The 19,440-nt window shown below is 37.4% G+C and overlaps 2 protein-coding genes across 2 annotated transcripts in view; one reads left to right on the top strand and one right to left on the bottom strand.

Annotated features, from left to right (window-relative positions):
- The window catches only part of LOC139976995 (hormone-sensitive lipase-like), a 35,671-nt gene extending 30,094 nt beyond the window's left edge, over window positions 1-5,577 (top strand). Inside the window, exon 8 of the mRNA XM_071985937.1 lies at window positions 1,380-5,577. Coding sequence (XP_071842038.1) covers window positions 1,380-1,613 — 234 coding nt within the window. The 3' untranslated portion in view covers window positions 1,614-5,577. The remainder of the gene's footprint in view (window positions 1-1,379) is intronic.
- Window positions 5,578-15,593: 10,016 nt separating this feature from the next.
- Window positions 15,594-19,440, bottom strand: part of LOC139978009 (astrocytic phosphoprotein PEA-15-like) — a 47,298-nt gene continuing 43,451 nt past the window's right edge. Inside the window, exons 3-4 of the mRNA XM_071987915.1 lie at window positions 19,250-19,390; window positions 15,594-16,925 (exon numbers count right to left, since the gene is read on the bottom strand). Of these exons, the coding sequence (XP_071844016.1) occupies window positions 16,813-16,925; window positions 19,250-19,390 (254 nt within the window). The 3' untranslated portion in view covers window positions 15,594-16,812. The remainder of the gene's footprint in view (window positions 16,926-19,249; window positions 19,391-19,440) is intronic.

Below are 19,440 nucleotides of genomic sequence, written 5' to 3'. Positions count from 1 at the left end.
ACCACCGAGTCCGGACTGGTGGATTTCTCCGCGGCTATAATGAACACAGCTACAAGCAAATAATGATTCACACTTGAGTGCAAACTGTCTCCAAACAATTCTTGCGATCGCATAACAACACAAAAACATGATGGGAGCAGTCTAGTCTAACCCGTGTTTGTTCGCTGAACTTGTATCGCAAATAAGCTTGCACCAAAATTCTCATCGAATACTGTCTCTTATATCTCTAACCATGTGGCAGCCTAACAAAACACTAAGCTAATAGAAAAATCAAGCCTAACCATCTGTTATTTGCTGAAATTGTGGCAGTTAGCTCGCACTCAAATTCTCACCGAATAAACGTCTTATATTTCTAACCACATGGCAGCCTAACAACACACTAAGTCAATGGGAAAATCAAGGCTAACCATTTTTTTATTCGCTTAAATTGTGTCGCAAGTAGCTCGCACTAAATTTTCCACGGTTTAGAGGGACGTACTACGGTTATACAGAGATCAACTTTACGGTCGATGGTCTTTGTAGTTAGCATACTTGTGGGGCGTAGCTTAATTATTGTTCTGCTTGACTTTTGGTATGTCAATATAGGTTTTCCAAAGTTCTTGGGTCGCATGATTTTAATGCAATGGCTGATTCACTTTTTCAATAATAGTTATGTATCACTCATTGATCAAGGCTAGTAATGTACAGGCCAAGGTAAAGGCTTTACCTATGTGCTTTTTTATCGCACTTTCGAGAAGCCGTTTGTCACAATGGTTCATAAATGTTTGAGGTTTGATAACTTGGAAGATTTGCAAGAATTATATAAAGTATTGAATCTCGGACATTTGGTAGTGGCGGATGTTAGTGTATAAAATAGGGCGATTTGCAACGTAAACTACAGCTCTATTGACTGTCAAAACCGCCAAAGTTAATCCGCTCACTTGGCCAAGGTTGCTCATTGTTTGTGAACAATAAGCAGCTGTGTGTTGTCATGACGCTGTGTTCATTACTCAGACTGGCTATCAGCTGGTGTGCATTCAGCCATGGTACTAATATGCACATTCGAAATGAGCAAATGGTGCGAGATTTCCGCTGGCCTGGACATGGCGGTTAGATTTGCAAGCTTCCCTAATGTGTTTTCTTGACCTATGTATGGTATTTTTCTTGATGTATGTGTGGTGTTACTTGATGTATTGAGATGTTTCTTGAAGCATGTGTGGTGTTTTTCTTGATGTATATGGTGTTTTTCTTTATATATTTGGGGTGTTTTCTCCATGTTCGTGTGGTGGTTTTTTTTGGATGTATGTATGGTGTGGTTTTTTTATGTATGTATGGTGTGTTTTCTTGATGTATATATGGTGTTTTCTCTTCATCTTTATGTGGTATTTTCTTTTTCTCAGGCCTGTTCCTTAGACCCTTTACTGGATGACTCTGTTATGTTTGCCAAGAAGCTGAAGCGACGCAATAAGCATGTACAGCTTGATATCATTGACGGTCTTCCTCATGGCTTCCTCAACTTCTCACCTATCAGCACTGAATGTAAAGCGGCCTCAATGAGATGTGTACGCCACATAATGCAAGTACTCTATGGTTTCCAAGGAGAGGAGCTGTTTGACAGTGAAGATGATCATTGAATTACCAGCGTAGCTTCCCGAAGATATTGGTCAGTAACTACAGTATCAGTGATCATATGAGCAAGCAGCCAGTTGTAACGTTGTTTTCCTGGCATCCTCAGTGATAAGTCAAAGATGATAGGGTATCGTGATAATGATGATGACTGTGACAAATCATGATGGTGGTGGTATTACCTTACAATAATATTGCATTACCACACCTTCAAGGACTTACAGTAATCTTTTTCTTGTGTTAGTATCCTTTAGTGAAGACTTCAATAGTTGATATGAGAGAAAGTGTTCCTCTCTAAATGTGTTACTGAGCAGGACACAATTAAGTTTATACTCTGAATTTGATAATGAAATAGTTGAACAAAATAAATAAATACTGAACGTTTCATATCCCAGTTATGTAGTAAGCTTCGGCAATGTTTGTTGACTTCCCTACAACCAAAATATGATTATAGGTTATTTTGCAGTTAACCTGTCAGTGAATTTGTTGTTATGATTTTGTTAAATCTTCCTTTTGGTCAAACTTGTCTTCCATGATTACTTCATGGTGGTCAGTCTTGTTAGGTGACCTTACTGTCGTATTAATGAAATCACATTGCTTGTGTATGAACATCAAACTACAGAATGTAATTCAAAGTTTTACACATCACAACAAAATACCAGGTACTTTTATCAGCTTGTAGCACAATCTTATTGACCTTTACTAACCATCCCAAGATCATTGGTGTCAGCCATCTCTGAGTTTACACTCAGAGCACCACAATATATCCCAAGATTATTGGTGTTGGGCCATCTCTGAGTTTACATTCAGAGCAACTCGATATATTCCAAGATTATTGGTGTTGGCCATCTCTGAGTTTATACTCCGAGTACCACAATATATCCCAAGGTTTGTGGTGTTGGCCATATCTGAGTTAACACTCAGAGCATCCCGATATATCCCAAGTGTTTCACTTCCTGATGAGAGAGATAGAGATTGGTTTAATAGATTCAGTTCTTGTCTACTGCCCTCTAATATATGGATTCTGTGATGTGTCAGTTAATTTCCTTTCTCAAGGCTGCGTAGAACATTCATTGATCAGAATGTGTTTAAAGATAGTCCTACCTACAGCAATGTATGCTTGTTGGTATTAGTTCACCTTCTATGTACATAACTCAATGAGGTATTCTGTTTACTATAGATCTTTAGTCAACAACCGTCTTTACTGTATTACACTTTACATATACTAGGTCCTTTTGCTATGAATTGCTTTGTGTTTTTTTAATTCTAAAGTTAATATACTCTACTAATTCATAGAAATAATTTTCACACTAAATCATTTTTCAATTAGTTTGCCAGTTCTTTGCATGTTGTGGTAAACTGATGTGTTCAAGCAAATTCACAATTGTGTGCAATTTATTTATTGTAAGTACCAGGAAGGTTTTCATATGTTTATAATATTACTGTTTTCACTAGATTAAATTGTCTTTCATTTGTACTGTATTCATGAATATTCATTGCTTTCAATATGCTAAAACTGCGTTGTATTTTCAGCATTCACATATATTTCATTTTAGATGTGGACCAATCAGTCATTCATACAAATATATGGTATAGGAGGGTGTTTAGTATTTTAGTATTCAATATACATGGAGCTGTGATAGGTGTTGGTCACATGACCTTAATTGTGTGATGTTTCTGCTTTCTGTTTTGTTTAATGTTTAGAATTAGTTAATTAGTTAAATCACCTTGCACACAGTGTCTTCCTGTCTCTATTCTACTCCTTTATAAGTTTATTCTTTCAGTGCGTTCTTTCAAAACATCGTATAAATTGAGAAATTTTTCTAAATAAGCTGTAAATATAAGTGTTTTAGTTGTTGGTATGGTTATGGATTCTTTTGCAATATCCTTATTTGTATATTTATTTATTTCTTGGAGGAAAGAGGGGATCTTGGGGAGGCAGGTAACTGGATGTTTTTTTTACAAAGGTACAATGATGTTCTTTATGTTCCAAGATGCTTTAAGCTTTACAATCTCAGATTACAAATGACCTTTATGCCATGTTCTTTCTTGAATCAGACCTTCGATCAAAAGTGATTATTTCAGACTGAATTTGACTGGTTTTATCTAAATGTATAACTACAGATTATTTAACTCTAAATCTACCTGTTCATGATATTGCTTTAAGTTATATTAATTCTTGTGATTAATTCATTCAACTAATGCATGCAACTTCAATGTCTCATTCTGCATTCCATTATAAACACTCACAAATGAGAGTGCCTCTGTTTACGGCCTAAATATTCTCTTTCAGTCATCACAGGTTTCTCAGACATTGGCTTATTATGATGATAGAACAAACAATAAACAAACTAAAGATGTTTGTTAAGATTAATATACACACTGGCTGGTTTATACAAATGTTAAAACATACTAGTCTGAAAACATGGGTTAGTCTATTAGCTTTGAGCTATCATATATATTGAAGGTCCTACTACCTACATGCAATAGGCCTGTAGTTTAGCTTTTAGCTATCATATATATTGAAGGTCCTACTACCTACATGCAGTAGGCCTGTAGGTTAGTATGTACAGTTGACAATGTGTATCAATATAATTGGAGTTTTCACTAACCTCCATTCTGTATGTTATGTGCAGGACACATGATTGTGTATTATCACAGCACAGGGTAAGAACAAAATGAACCATAAGATGGACATCTTCAAGACTTATCGGCAATTCATGGCATGTGTCCAGTATCAATAACACTATATACAATGGGATCCTTGATTCTCTGCCATAATTATCATCAATTTGCATTCTACTGTGTACATTAAGCTGTAGTAGTAGATCACCCATCATCTGTCTTTTTTTTATAAATACACTGCTTGTTCCGTTGCAAAAGATGGGACACAGTTTGCTGACTTACGGATTTGCTTTGTATAAAGAATGCAGAATGAAAATTAGGGACCCTTCTTAGAACATGTCAGGCAGATAATACTCCTTTATATTGCCTCAAACACCCTAACTTCTTTCAAAGCAAAGTACAGCATTGTAATTTGTTTTTGTTGTTTTTTCTGGGAGGGATTTGCAAGGTTAAATTATGGAATCATTGTGAAGCAAGCCTTGAAAAACAGATAAGCTCTTTCTCAAGATACATTTTAATTACCAAATATTGAAATCCTTTTAATATCAGGAATTCCATTTATCATGATTGGCAATAGCTTGGAAATTACTGGAGTGGAATTGAATCATACTAATTGGTTCTTCAAGAAGTTAATGTCATAGCATCAATTCTGTACAGCCTGTTGTTTAATCTGATATTGTGACTTCATGCTTTTAATTGTTACAGTGAGAACTTGTGCATATATTCATTGTCAGTGCTATTTTTCTACAATCAATTTATTGTACCTCCAAGGTAATACTTAATGCTCTAATATGGTATAAAGTGTAATAAGTATGTATATATTGGTTAAATTTGACAAATAATTGAACATAAAATCTAGATGTTTTTCTTTAAATATTAACCTTCATAATGTTGCTTATATAGTGAGCTGCGGCACAAAGAATGACATGAATCATTAATGTTAAGTACCTCCTCTCTACGGGATAATACAACTCAGAGATATTGATTTTCATGATGATTCTTAACCAAGTTCAGATCTTCTAATACCACCTTACAATGCTTTAGATTAAGGTATAACCCATGTATAATATCTGCCATATCTGGGATTTGATGATCTTAAAGACATAATTCCTAGTTTTGTTTCTATTCCCTTCAGCATTAAGTATTCCTCAACTTTCCTGATCTTCCATTAAATTGACCTGAAATGATATTAAATAAGAGCCAACAATGTAATTCATTTAAAAACTTAAGGAAATTCATGTTTACCCTAAAAGCATCTTTACTGTTAGTCTTCAGCTCATAGAGCCTGCATCATCATTCTCAGAGCTACACAGATACTTTGGAAGAAAAATATACTTGTAGAAATGACATCAAATGTAGTCAGAATGCTGTTTTGTTTTACAAAATGTATGAATGTTTGATTGCCAGTGTGCATCATTTAATAATGACATTTATCTTTTGAGGATTGGAATTTCGAAATCTTTACCTATATGGCTTATTACTTTGACAAGATTTGGTAATTTTAACCGATCTTTTCTTCTCAATTTTAATACATTTGGGCTTAATGTTTTTCAATTTGCAATAAAAAATGAACTGCTTTATATAAAGTGTAAGAATCCCTCTTATACCCCGGTCCCACGAACGCGGTCTTGCTTCAAGCAAGGAAAGGTGGAGCAAAAACTGTAACCGCAGATAAGCCCTGCAATTTGAACCCGCGTTTCAACGAGTTAACTCCGGGCATAGCGGCAGGCTTGGAAAACCTTGGAAAACGTCCGAACCTGGTTATTGCAATAGAGAATATGAACAGCGATCGACAGCTATGCAGTGAGTCTTTTCGCGGGGGGGGGGGGGGGGGTATATATCATCCAAGCAGCGCACACACGCTATTTTCTACCGGGGCTTTCCCGATACGGCCAATGTTTACTATCTTTGAAAAAGTGAATGCACTGGGCAGGGAAATCATTGTTCCTATCTGAAGCGCAATATTTTGAGTGCAATGAGTGGTACGACTTTTCGCGGGGGTTAAGTAAAACAAATCTCTCATAGTTTCCAAAATGAAAATAAAATAAAATGGAAAACCTAAATATAATCATATCAATTATATCTAGCAGATATGCCGACTTTGTGTGCGTACAATTGTTCCAACAACTCCGGAAAAATATCTGTTTTCACACTTTACCCAAAAGAAATATTTAAACCCTAACACAAAATGGTTGGGCTGGGCTCGATGTCCGCACCTGTTTATACTGTACCATTGAACTTGACATAGATGTAAAAACTTTTCTTGGCAAGTTGCCAACAAGAAATTCCACTGCAGTTTACTTTGCAAGTATTGCATCAAAGAAGTTATGGCGTGTAGACTAAACGCTTTACGGTGGCACATTTCATGTTATTACTTTCTAATACAGAGTTCGCAGTATTCGAAGTGAACGTATTGGTTTTGGTGTGCTTTTACGAACATTCGCCTCATCGACTAGGCTTTGTAGGTCTAGAACACTCCTCCTTTGTTCAAGGGCGGCGGAAGCACTTTTAATCTGGGGATGGGGGGGGGGCACCGACATCGAAGGGCACTTTGCAGAAATTCGATGAGACTGATGCAGCCTGATATTAAGAACCCTTTATAACTCTTATTGATTATCTTATTTGCGTATACACATCACTACATCAACGCCCCCCCCCCCCCCACCCTCAGTGGCGGAGCTTGGGGTATGGTCAGGGGGCAAGAATGGTTTGTAGGCCGGGCGCTTTCGACACTATCTAAGCGGAGCGCCACCACAGGTTGGCGCGGAGCGTACAGAAATTTTTTGAGTAAAGATACTCCCTAGATTGCCGGTAATATCCCTTTCCGGGCCTTGCTAATTGCAGATAACCGAAGAATAAATAGGTGTCATCGCCATTTTGTCAGAAAATTACACCAACAAAATGTGACAATCTCAATAGGTATTTGAGAGCGCAATAAAATAGTAAATAATCGCGAATAAGTAAAATGTGGTAAAAGCTGAAAAGGGCGCCAGCAGTCAATTTGAGTCCGTCAGGGGGGCATCCGCCCTCTCTGACTGTATGGACGCTCCGCCACCGCCCCCACCCCTCAAGGAAAAATGCATACTAGGCCTGCAATATCCAATGTGCACATTGGAATCAAGGAACAAGTTTTCTTTCGATGAGACAAAATGAGGTGAAAACATAAAGTCCAAGTCCATACACACGCGATCGATACATGCATGAAACATGTCAAAATAAGAAAGGATGGGGTATAGGTTATGGGATATAAAAACTAAACTCATTATTCATAGTAGGCTATAAATGGCTTCTGCTTAACACAAAGTCACAATGTAATATAGCAATGTATTTTTGGAAATGTATTAGGATTATTTTTTGGACACATTGAATATGCTTAAAAGCACTCACCAGAATGTTAGAAGCCTTGTGGTAGTAAACATTTGAGTTTGACCCACAGAAATTCATTAAAACTTCTCAATTAGGATTAGATGATCTCTTACTGAAATATCGCTGACCTAATAAGGTGATCAAGAGTACAATTTTTTATGTAGAGAAAGGGCACATTTTTATCCTGAGGAAAAGTGGGGGCACGTGCCCCCTGTGCCCCCCCCCCCCGGTTCCGCCGCCCTTGCCTTTGTTACTAGATCAATTCATGCTGGCTAAATATACATTCATCTCACCTGGTAGGCCTACGCATAACTATTTGAAGAAAAAGTATTTTGTACATCCCCTTATGTCTTATGATCAGATGTAAGATAACGTGGTTCAATTATGACTCCTAAGCAGCGTTTATAATTCATTTCTTACACTTTACAAATTGGCGGGAAATTAGTGCTAACCCAAACGATGGTCGCGGGAAATCTTACAAGTGTAACACGTCATATCTTTCGTCCACCGTTATTTTGTTGTTTTTTGTTGTTGTATATTTCGGACCATATTCTGAATGACGTGAAACGAAAACTCGCTGGCCTGCCAAAATCCCGATAATGCCACCCCCCCCACCCCCAGTTAAACAACAGTATGCTATCTTTAAAAGAATTGTCTGGTAGCCCTCAGACCGTTACCTTAAAGCCAATAAATAATTTTCCAAATATGCGTTTGACAGAGAAACTATTTTTAATCGTTTAGGGTGGATATTTCAAATATACTTGAACAGTAGAGAACGTGACGTCATCTTCGCAAATGCAGATGGCGACGTAACCCACGATCCATACAGTTCCTGCAGTAATCACGACAAATACCGCGTTCGAATACAGATTAATTTCTTTGTTAATTTTCGGTGAAATTCAATATAAATTATATGTGTTTTAAAAACATCGTTGAGCCGTCATATACATATGTAGTGCATCGGTGTTTTCGTGGTTTTTGTGTAACACGACGAAAGTTTGAACAGAAGACTTCGTTGTTTATCCTTTTGCTGTAAAGTTGATCCGTGAATTTTATCTCAGCAAATTTTTCTTATTTATATGTTTCAATTATAACATTTTTCTTAAATATATTCCATGGATAACGATTGCTGTGGTTAAAACTATTCCATGTGTTATAACTGTACCCACATATTTCCCCTCTATTCAGTTTGAATTCATATGCTTTCACAATTTTTAGTTTATGAGCAACTTAAATCCATCTTCTATTCGTTGAAAGTCCGATATTGGGGGGGGGGGGGGGTGGTACACCCCTCAGTCCGACAAGTTTTCGGTCCGAAAATGAAATACACGTTTTCAGTCCGAAAATAAAATACACGCTTTCAGACTGAAACGTGTAATGCATGTTTTTCAGTATGAAAATGATATACACGTTTTCAGACTGAACACGTGTAGTAAACGTTTTTCAGTCCGAAAATGAAATACACGTTTTCAGTCCGAAAATAAAATACACGTTTTCAGGCCGAAAATGAAATACACGTTTTCAGATTGAAAACGTGTAATATACGTTTTTCAGTCCGAAAATGAGGTACACGTATTCAGTTTGGCAATGAATGCAGTTTTAATGTGACCAATAAACAACACTGGAATGCGAGGTGGGAGTTGCGAGGTGGGATCATTTCGGCAAGTAATCACCACGCACGGTTGCGTTCTTGTTCGGTCGTAGGATGTCATGGATGGTGCGTAGTCACTTAATTATCCATGTTGTTGCATGGGTTGAGCCCAGGGATTATTTGAAATCACGTTACTTTTTCACCCATACAGTGGGGGCTTTTTTTTTCATTTTTGACGAAACACTGCTCTATTCCGCACCAAGATGCATGTAAATTGTGAATTTTATTTTCGGACTGAAAAGCTGTCGGACTGAAAACTCGTTTTTTTGACTAAAAACATGTATTTTATTTTCGGACTGAAAACGTGTCGGACTGAAAACTCGTTTTTATCGACTAAAAACGTGTATTTTATTTTCGGACTGAAAACGTGTCGGACTGACAACGTGTACCCCCAAATATTGGGCACTGTGCCACGATTTCATTTCGAGCTCTACAGTCTACACTATTAAACAGTTGGTCCTGCGATTTGTGTTTTATGTTTTAAGATGATAGCAATTAACCAATCACATATTTCAACTGGTAAACGTCATTCATCAACCCTGTAGATAGCGAATGTAAACTCCACCCATATTCCCTTATATGGACGTTTACTAAGAGCTTCATTGACCATGATTTTGACTTTGGGACACCCAGTCTAAACGGCGGGAAAAAGTTCAGCACATCGGTTTCATGTCTATAAACATGTTCCCGCATCGGGATATGCACACAGCAATAATTCTTTACGGTCAATTGTAAGTCTTGTCTTTTTAAGTTAGCAAACATGTGTGATGTGGCTCTTGTTTGACTGAATCCAGAATGCATGCATTCTAGTTATCCTTTTATTTTTACTTTGATATGTGATTTACAAATTTTTCTTTTATACAGGCCTATAAGATTGTAAAATTTTACGGGCCTGATGAGTAAGTAACTAGGCTACTTGTTAGTTGGGCTATTACATATAATGTTCCTGATTATCGATAAAATAGAATCCAGTAACAGTAAGCCTAGCTTAAATTTTTCAGTTTGTATTTTATTTGGCTGACCGTTCTGCCGTAGCCTTTCTCTCCCATACGCATACAGATGTCTCAGTACACTGGAGCGTTGCGGTATATCCCATCAAATTTCGAAATATTATTTTCGTCGCACTAAATGCCAAGCAATGTGAATACTTCATCTTCCGACCACATACTCTACTCTGTCTACTTCTGCGACATATTGTACAGGAAAATATCGATGATAATGATAATAATAATAATGGCCTTTCCGGTTATCTGGACGTCTTCAAGAAAGCAACTCAAACTTTATACTGTATGTATGCGGATATACACGGGCAGCTACACAATGTGTACTACTCAGCAATGCCTTACGTAATTCCTTCATTTTAGCTGCATCGGTCCATTGTACACATGCACAACCAGTATGAAAATAGACATAGTTTATGTCGATACAGAAATAAGCAAGCGGCGCAAACCACAACGGATAAAATCCATCGTATCTTTTACACCCCAAGGCAATAGTTTATTTACATTGATTAACGTTTACCCGGGCTTAGCTGTCCTAACCCCACCTCTCATGAGGGGCTTGATCAAGCTCGGGCTTGCTCCGTTCCCACGGAGTAAAAGGGTGGATCAAGTTGCCCTAGCCTCGATAGGTCGATCAAGAGTGAAGCAAGCCCGCGTTCGTGGGAACAGGCCTTTAGAGAACAATGATTGTTTATTAAACATCAATCTCTCTACATATAAAATAAAACTACAAGGTAAACCAACATTCCCCAAAAAGTTGGTCCAAATTTTGCTTTTTGATGATAGCCTTCATGAAAGCCTTTGATGATAACAAGAAATAGATATACCAATTGAGAGAGGCCAAAGGTTTTAACGATGATTTACGGCCAGTAGGAGTCAAATCCCTACTCTTCCAGATATGGAGGCTGTTCTGGAGACAGGAAAGTTTGGGCTGGTAGTTAAGATGGAACAAGTCATCACTGTTGTGCATGAATACCACACCTAACATAAGCCCAGAATGAAAGAAGGTATGGGCATCCTGTATCAAATTCCATTTCAACTTATCAAAAGCTTTTTCAAAGTCTATTAAGGAAAGAAAACCAGGAATATTAAAATCATTAGTATGATGAATCAAATCTAAAACTAATCTGAAACCAGTCTGATTTGGTCCAATCATATTCTGGAGAACTAATTTCACCCTGGCCGCAATAGCTTTAAACGAGGAATAGGACGATAATCTTGAAGCAAAGATGAATCCTTCCCAGACTTTGGGATGAGAGCAATCACCCTGCGAGTCTGCTCTGGGGAGAGGGAACCTTTACTTATAACCATTATTAATGGAATGGACCATGAAATGACCAATCAAGTGCCAAAAGTATTTGTAACAATTAGCCAAAGAGCCATCGCTTCAAGGAGCTTTATTATTATTTAATAGATCAGTAGAACATTCTACCAAAATGAGTTCACCATCACAAAGCTTGGAGACGACATAGCATAATTCAGGGTGAACTAAGTAGTAAAGGTAAGATCCTGCAGAAGTGTTGTCGGAGCTATACAAAGAACTACAGAAGTGACAAATTTCATGCAAAATATTCTTTCGGTCATCTAACTTGGATTTATGACTGGGCTACTGATTGAGACAGGGTTTGTAACACTGAAAGGTCTTACGTACAGACATGCAATAATGATGACAGATGTTGCATTCAGTTAGCACTGTTGTATTGTACTTTTTCATATAATTAGCTGACGGTGATATTCACATGTGCAGAATATACAGACAACTTACAATCAAAACTTAACAGCAAATATTTGTAATATAGTGCAAGAATCATTATTTACCACTACAGATCAAAATGCTTGTAGGATCAATCCATTGAATACAAACCTGTTAACAATCCCAACTGACCAAAAAACCTTACTTTGAAATGTCATATGCTTCCCAGAGAAAGTCAATTTCTCCAGTGTAAACTCATCTATCACTGGTATGAGCAGGGAAGTTTTCATTTGAGAGGAACACCTGTGTTTACATAATCAGCAGCATGTTACACGATACCAGCATTGTAATAATAAAAAATTGACCTTTGCTTCTGCTGAAACAAATAGTTGAAAAACTCAAATGATATTTATGTATAAGTTAGAAAGTTCTTAATGGCTTCAGATGTTAAGTGTTGGTATTGAAGTATACCTTGGATGAATTGTAACTCAAATGCTTGGATAAAAATGGTTTAGCCACTGTCAGTGCAAGAATAGGAGGCTCACTGAAGCTGTCACAGAGCTATGTAGTACTGCAAGGCCCAAGGGCGGCGGAAGCACTTTCAATCTGGGGGGGCACCAACATCAAAGGGCACTTTGCAGAAATTCGATTGGACTGATGCAGCATTATATACCCTTTATAACTCTTATTGTAGGCTATTATCTTATTTGCATATACACATCACTCCATCAACGTCCCCCCCCCCCCCCCTCAAGGAAAATATGCATATAGCACTGCAATATCCAATGTGCAAATTGGGAAACAAGGAACAAGTTTTCTTTTGAGACAAAATGAGGTGAAAACAAGCTATGTAGTTGCTAATGTAGGAATCATCTGGATTAGAGTTTATTTCTTGATAATATCTTAACCATTTTTTTTTCCATTCGAAATAGCTTTGAGTTTGACCAACAAAAATTCATTAAAAGTCTGGGGCGTAGCCAGGATTTGCAAAGTTGTATGCACGACTATCTGAGCGGAGCGCCACCATCGGTTGGCGCGGAGCGTACAAGAAATTTTTTGGTTTTACAAACCCCTTAGATGGCCGGAAACGGCCCTTCCCGAGTGTTCATTCTGGTTCCCTGGCCTCTAATTGCTAACTTGAGACACCTCAATTTTTATGTAGAAAAAGGGCAAATTTTTAACCTGAGGAAAAGTGGGGGGGCACGTGCCCCCTGTGCCCCCCCGGTTCTGCCGCCCTTGGCAAGGCCAAAGGCTGAGCTATCATGTCTGGTGTAACATGCCTTAAGTCTAAGCTCTCAACAATATAATACTTGGATCAATTCAAGTACAATTCAAGCAGGATAAGACTGATGTCAATGCATTCGTGGTTGGTTCATTAAAGAAAATGAGTTCAAATTCTGAGTATATAAACCTTATTATGTATTTGTCATTGAAGCAGCTAAATACAAAATTAGAACAACAGTGCTGAAAGGTCCTTTGGAAAAAAAATGCGTAGAAAAAATGTTGCACTTTCATATAACATATCTCTGAATGCCTATTAATCGAGAGTAAATTCCACATTCATATTACAGATATCTGAATGTCTGTCAATTGAGAGCATTAGTTAGTCAGAATATATGACGGGAGCAAGTGTTATCCAGGTGATAATATTAAAGTCACTTAAGATATTATGACAAACTTTGATTTTGAATTTTTTTTTGTTAAGGTGAATTTGGCCTTTACAAACAAATATTTATGTAACTCTGATTCCATACTATAACATTCACTGGATTGATAATGGAGAATGGATTTGATGTACTTTGTACCTTGAGCAAATGTACCACATACTAGTTGCTACCCTGGTTTCATTTGAATGCCACGAATGACAAAGATTGGCACAGCTTCTGTTCCTTCAAATGGAATATCAGAAAGCAAGTTTAGAAAAACAAATAAAAAGAATAAAAGATGTTTGGAAGAAACAAGAAAATGCACTTTTATTAACCGCCAAGCAACTGATAATAATTTAAAGGCTGAGAAAGCAACAAGGCCTTAGCACAGGAGTTATTGACTTTAAAAACACTTTGGTCCACTTTGTGCTTCTCATTTCTCATCATTTGGTCACTCCTATTTTTCACACAATTTTAGTAACATGTAAATTTTATAATTGATTACATTTAGAAAGTACTAAAATGATGAAAACAAGTGATCTGAAGACCTGATTTGTCAAATTCTGTAATAAAGTGATCTATTCCATTAATTTAGAATCTGGCATAGATCTGCAGGTAATGCAGAGTTTGTCAATTTCTGTCCTTTTAAATTTTCTTGAACACATTCAGTCAATTTTATACTCAATCAATCAATCAATAGTCATAAGCCAAATTGGCCCGTTGACCTCCCCGAAGATTATAAACATTCTTAGGTTTGTAACCTTTTATAATGTTAATCCGGTGCCTGCCATCTTCGAGTAGCTGGGCTGCAGAACGGCCGGACCATTTGGTTAGATTGTCAATCCATCGTAGATGCGGTCGGCCTGGCTTACGTTTGTAACCGCAGGGTAGCCCACAGAGTACAGCACATGTAAGGCCTCCACAACGTACAGCATGTCCGAACCATTTTGCGTTATGTTGAAGAACAGTTTCAGACGAGAATAGCCATCGGCCCGCAATCTTAGTGTTTAGTTCCTCATTCGACACATGGTCCTTCCATGTGAGACCAAGCAAACGTCGCCAAATTTCTCTACCTAAAGCGTCAAGGCGATTCATGTCCGCCGCTTTTATGGTCCAGGTGCTACAACCGTATGTAAGACGAGATGCAACCAGAGCTCTGGTCAGGTGGAGTTTAACATCCATAGAGATACGATTCGACTTCAAATATGCACAGTTGTTGAGGGTTGCCTTTGTCATGGCTACACGAGCACGGATCTCACGACTATCGTTGAGATTGTAGGTGATGTAGGTGCCAAGGTATTTAAACTCAGGTATACGCTTCAGAGGGTTGCCTCTATAGTAGATGGTATCAACACTCATAGAAGTTTGAATAATCATGTATTCTGTCTTTTCCGGATGAATCACCAAGCCATAGTCATCAGCAATGTCTCCTAAGATATTCAACATTGCTTCAGCATCAGCAGCAGAGAGTGCCATCAAGACTAGATCATCTGCATAGCGTTGTTCCTTTGAGGTAAGACCGTCAACATTTGGGGCAGGCAGATGATTGGTGCGTTCGTCCCATTCACGCATTATGTACTCTGTGTATATGTTGAAAAGAGATGGCGAAATTGGGCATCCCTGTCGTACACCGGCTGGCGTTGGAAACGGAGCAGAAGTATGACCCTTCCAGGAGATGGTACCGTGTGCGTCACTGTAGAGATTCTCAATGATCCGGACTAAATCCTCTGCCATACCGAGCCTACGAAGTATCTCAAATAGCTTGGTGTGAATAACACTGTCAAATGCTTTGCAATTTTTTTTTATACTATAGGAGCATCATTAGCATTATTCTTCATCAGCACCAACTTGTAATCATGAATAAAATAACAATCATTTATTTTTGACATCATAAAACCTCTTCAAAATTTATTTACAACTAAAATGCAACAAAGACATAGATTTCCAAACAATTTAATTTTCACATGAAAACAAATGCAAGCTGAAAGCCATGGATCATGCAACATACACTACACAATAAAACAATGGCAAGAATTGTACACAGCATCAATCTAAGAGTCACAATACCAATGCTATCAGACTAAGGCATTTATTCCTCAGATGTATAGTATCAATGCTCTCCTTTATTCCACACAATACCAATGCTATCAGACTAAGGCATTTATTTCTCAGATGAAAAGTATCAATGCTCTCATTTATTCCACACAATACCAATGCTACCAGACTAAGGCATTTAGGGCTACACCTCAGATGTATAGTTTCAATGATCTCATACGGAAACATTTACACCTCACTATACATGCTGATATGCTATCAGGCTAAGGCAATGAGAGTTACACTTCAGACATCACATGTCAATGTTTCCTTACTGGAGTATTTAATCCTCAGTCACAATAGGATGGAGATATTGACAGAGTCATCAGTTTTAGTCTCACAGCCTTTTTCCCATCAGCAATACTGTTATTTGGTGCAAATATTGCACAAATATCTGAGCATTGTCTACCAATAAAAGTTAAGTGATTCAGCCTCTTCCTTTGATGATGTCATACATATCCAGTGTTTAATACAGTGTTATACAGTGTACATATCCAGTGTTATACTTATCCAGTGTTATACATATCCAGAGTTACTCAGATTGTTACAGGATGACTTTAGACAACATTCTATTGTTGATATGCCATTTCTTAATATATCAAAATATTTGTTCTCCCAATATTACTAATGCCCCGTTAAGCAAACTTGCTGGTGACATTACATGAGGCCTGTTTGATATTAGACTGTTATTTCACAATCATTTTTGTTTGCTTGTTTCTCATAAACTTTTTAAAAAGGAATTCTCTTAAAGTTAACAACAATGGCTTCATCCATTGATGAAATCCAGCAAAATTTTACAAACTTGAAACTCACTGTAAACTACTGGGATTGTTTCTTGATTCTTTCCTGTAAAGTTGAGGTTCTTCTTGTATTTGACCTGGATGAAGAATCCTTTGGTCTTTAAATTTGTAAATTGTCTATAATTGCATGAAACCCTGCACATATTAGTGTTATCCATGAAGTAAATAATGGAATATTGAGATAACTTATAAATCAAAACATTTTACTAAACTTGATTTGGAAAAGTTTAAATCCAAACGAAGAGAAGATGCACAAACATTCTCTGCAATAACACATTCATATTAAGAGATAAAAACATTGGTCTCTGAACTAACATCAACGTATGAATATTCATGTTTCCTTGGCTTTCCTTCTGGCATTCTGTGATGGTGGTGGAGCCAGCTCTATTTTAGTCAAGCCTGATATTATATCATCTGGGACTTGTCCAGTTTCTTTGTTCATAGCTGAAATAGGAAACAAACATCAAATGGTAAGTTCTATATTATATCTTTGACAAGACATTCCAAATACACATCACCACCACATGCAAAAGTAATGTGTGTATGTTAATATTCTTGCATATTCGACAGTTCTGCAGCTGGTTTTCAAGGTCTTGTAACTCATGCATATTTATGACTTCCACCTCTTTTCCAACTAGTTACACTGTAACTTTTAATTTGTTTGGTATTGTGCAAGCTAGAATACCTATTAGAATAACTGCATGTGAGAAGGATATTTTTTAACCCTTTATATAGGGATCTAGAAGACATTCATGATTGTGCACCCTCTCTACCCGTAATGAGTTCAGAGATGTAATAGCCAGTCGGTCTATACTAGTCAGTCTATAGTCAGTCAGTCTATGCTAGTCAGTACATGCTAGTCAGTAAATGCTAGTCTGTCTATGCCAGTGGGTCTATGCCAGTGGGTCTATGCCAGTCGGTCTATGCCAGTCGGTCTATGCTGGTCAGTCTATGCTAGTCAGTCTATGATAAATATAAGCCATAGTTTTCACAGCTAGACTCAGGTAGAAGCTTGCAAGGCAAACTTACAAACTTTGCATGTGAAGTAACACTGCAAGATAGATAACTAAAGTTCTGTTTCACAATTGAACTTAGGTTTGCTTCCCAATGATAAGAAAGCCTAATTCCCACTTATGAGACATTAATGCAGAAAGTTAAATTCACAAATTCGAATAATGTGGTAAATTTAAAAGGTATTCACGGCTGTTTCTTGCACTTAAGCATCCATTAAAGCAAAGGACTGACAACCATCTTAATACATAAACAGATAAGTACTGCATAACACCAACCAAGGATACAATATGATTTGAAAATCATATTAGCCGATACAAGGTCATAAATAGAGGAAGTATGCATAGTGTTGCAACAGAGGCTTTCAGATATAGTTTGACAGTTTGGTGAGACTTAGTGCAGATATTTCAGTGTGTGGTGTAAGGTCTTCTGCACCTAGAAAAATGCAGCACAGTTTGAAAAAATACAATTCTTAACGATTCAGTTTTCTGCATGTCTTAATAAAATTTCTGTTAATTACATATGATGGAGGATGAAGCCAAGCATGGCAAGTGCATAGAATAGAGCATGTAGGCGAGTTGAGGATGAAGGTGAGACTGGAAGATGGAGCAGAGCATGGAGTGGAGGATGTAAGCAAGCATGGAGTGAAGGATGTAGCCAAGCATGTACTGGAATATGTAAGCGAGCATAGAGTGGAGATGGTAGCAAAGTATGGAGGATGTAGGCAAGCATGGATTGGAAGATGTATGGTCAACTCTGCTGAATATTTATCTAGACAAGAACATACAGCCTAGTCCTGCCCTGTGCCCTGAGATGTAAACCATTTAATTCATACCTTCCTTTGTATATTAGTACACAGGCAGACACATGTAAACCATCTAATTCATACCTAACTTTGTATAGTAGTACACAGGCAGACACATGTAAACCATCTAATTCATACCTAACTTTGTATAGTAGTACACAGGCAGACACATGTAAACCATCTAACTCATACCTACCTTTGTATAGTAGTACACAGGCAGACACATGTAAACCATCTCATTCATACCTACCTTTGTATAATAGTACACAGGCAGACACATGTAAACCATCTAACTCATACCTACCTTTGTATAGTAGTACACAGGCAGACACATGTAAACCATTTAATTCATACCTACCTTTGTATAATAGTACACAGGCAGACACATGTAAACCATCTAATTCATATCTACCTTTGTATAGTAGTACACAGGCAGACACATGTAAACCATCTAATTCATATCTACCTTTGTATAGTAGTACACAGGCAGACACATGTAAACCATATAATTCATATCTACCTTTGTATAGTAGTACACAGGCAGACACATGTAAACCATATAATTCATACCTACCTTTGTATAGTAGTACACAGGCAGACACATGTAAACCATCTCATTCATACCTACCTTTGTATAATAGTACACAGGCAGACACATGTAAACCATCTAATTCATATCTACCTTTGTATAGTAGTACACAGGCAGACACATGTAAACCATCTAATTCATATCTACCTTTGTATAGTAGTACACAGGCAGACACATGTAAACCATATAATTCATACCTACCTTTGTATAGTAGTACACAGGCAGACACATGTAAACCATCTCATTCATACCTACCTTTGTATAGTAGTACACAGGCAGACACATGTAAACCATCTCATTCATACCTACCTTTGTATATTAGTACACAGGCAGACACATGTAAACCATCTAACTCATTCCTACCTTTATACTTTCTTGCTGGTCCTGACACTTCTCCTTTGTAATCACTGTTTCCAAGGACAGACTCCTTGTAATCAAGAATATCTGTCACCAAATCTGGACGACAAATTTTTTCAAGTGCGTGCTCCAAGTAATTTAGATCATCTGAAACCGAGAAGATAAGTAATAAATTAAGATGATTGATTGACAATCTA

This window comes from Apostichopus japonicus, chromosome 12 (genome assembly GCF_037975245.1).
Source record: "Apostichopus japonicus isolate 1M-3 chromosome 12, ASM3797524v1, whole genome shotgun sequence".
Taxonomy (NCBI): Eukaryota; Metazoa; Echinodermata; class Holothuroidea; order Aspidochirotida; family Stichopodidae; genus Apostichopus; species Apostichopus japonicus.
This window is presented reverse-complemented; position numbering and strand designations above follow the sequence as displayed.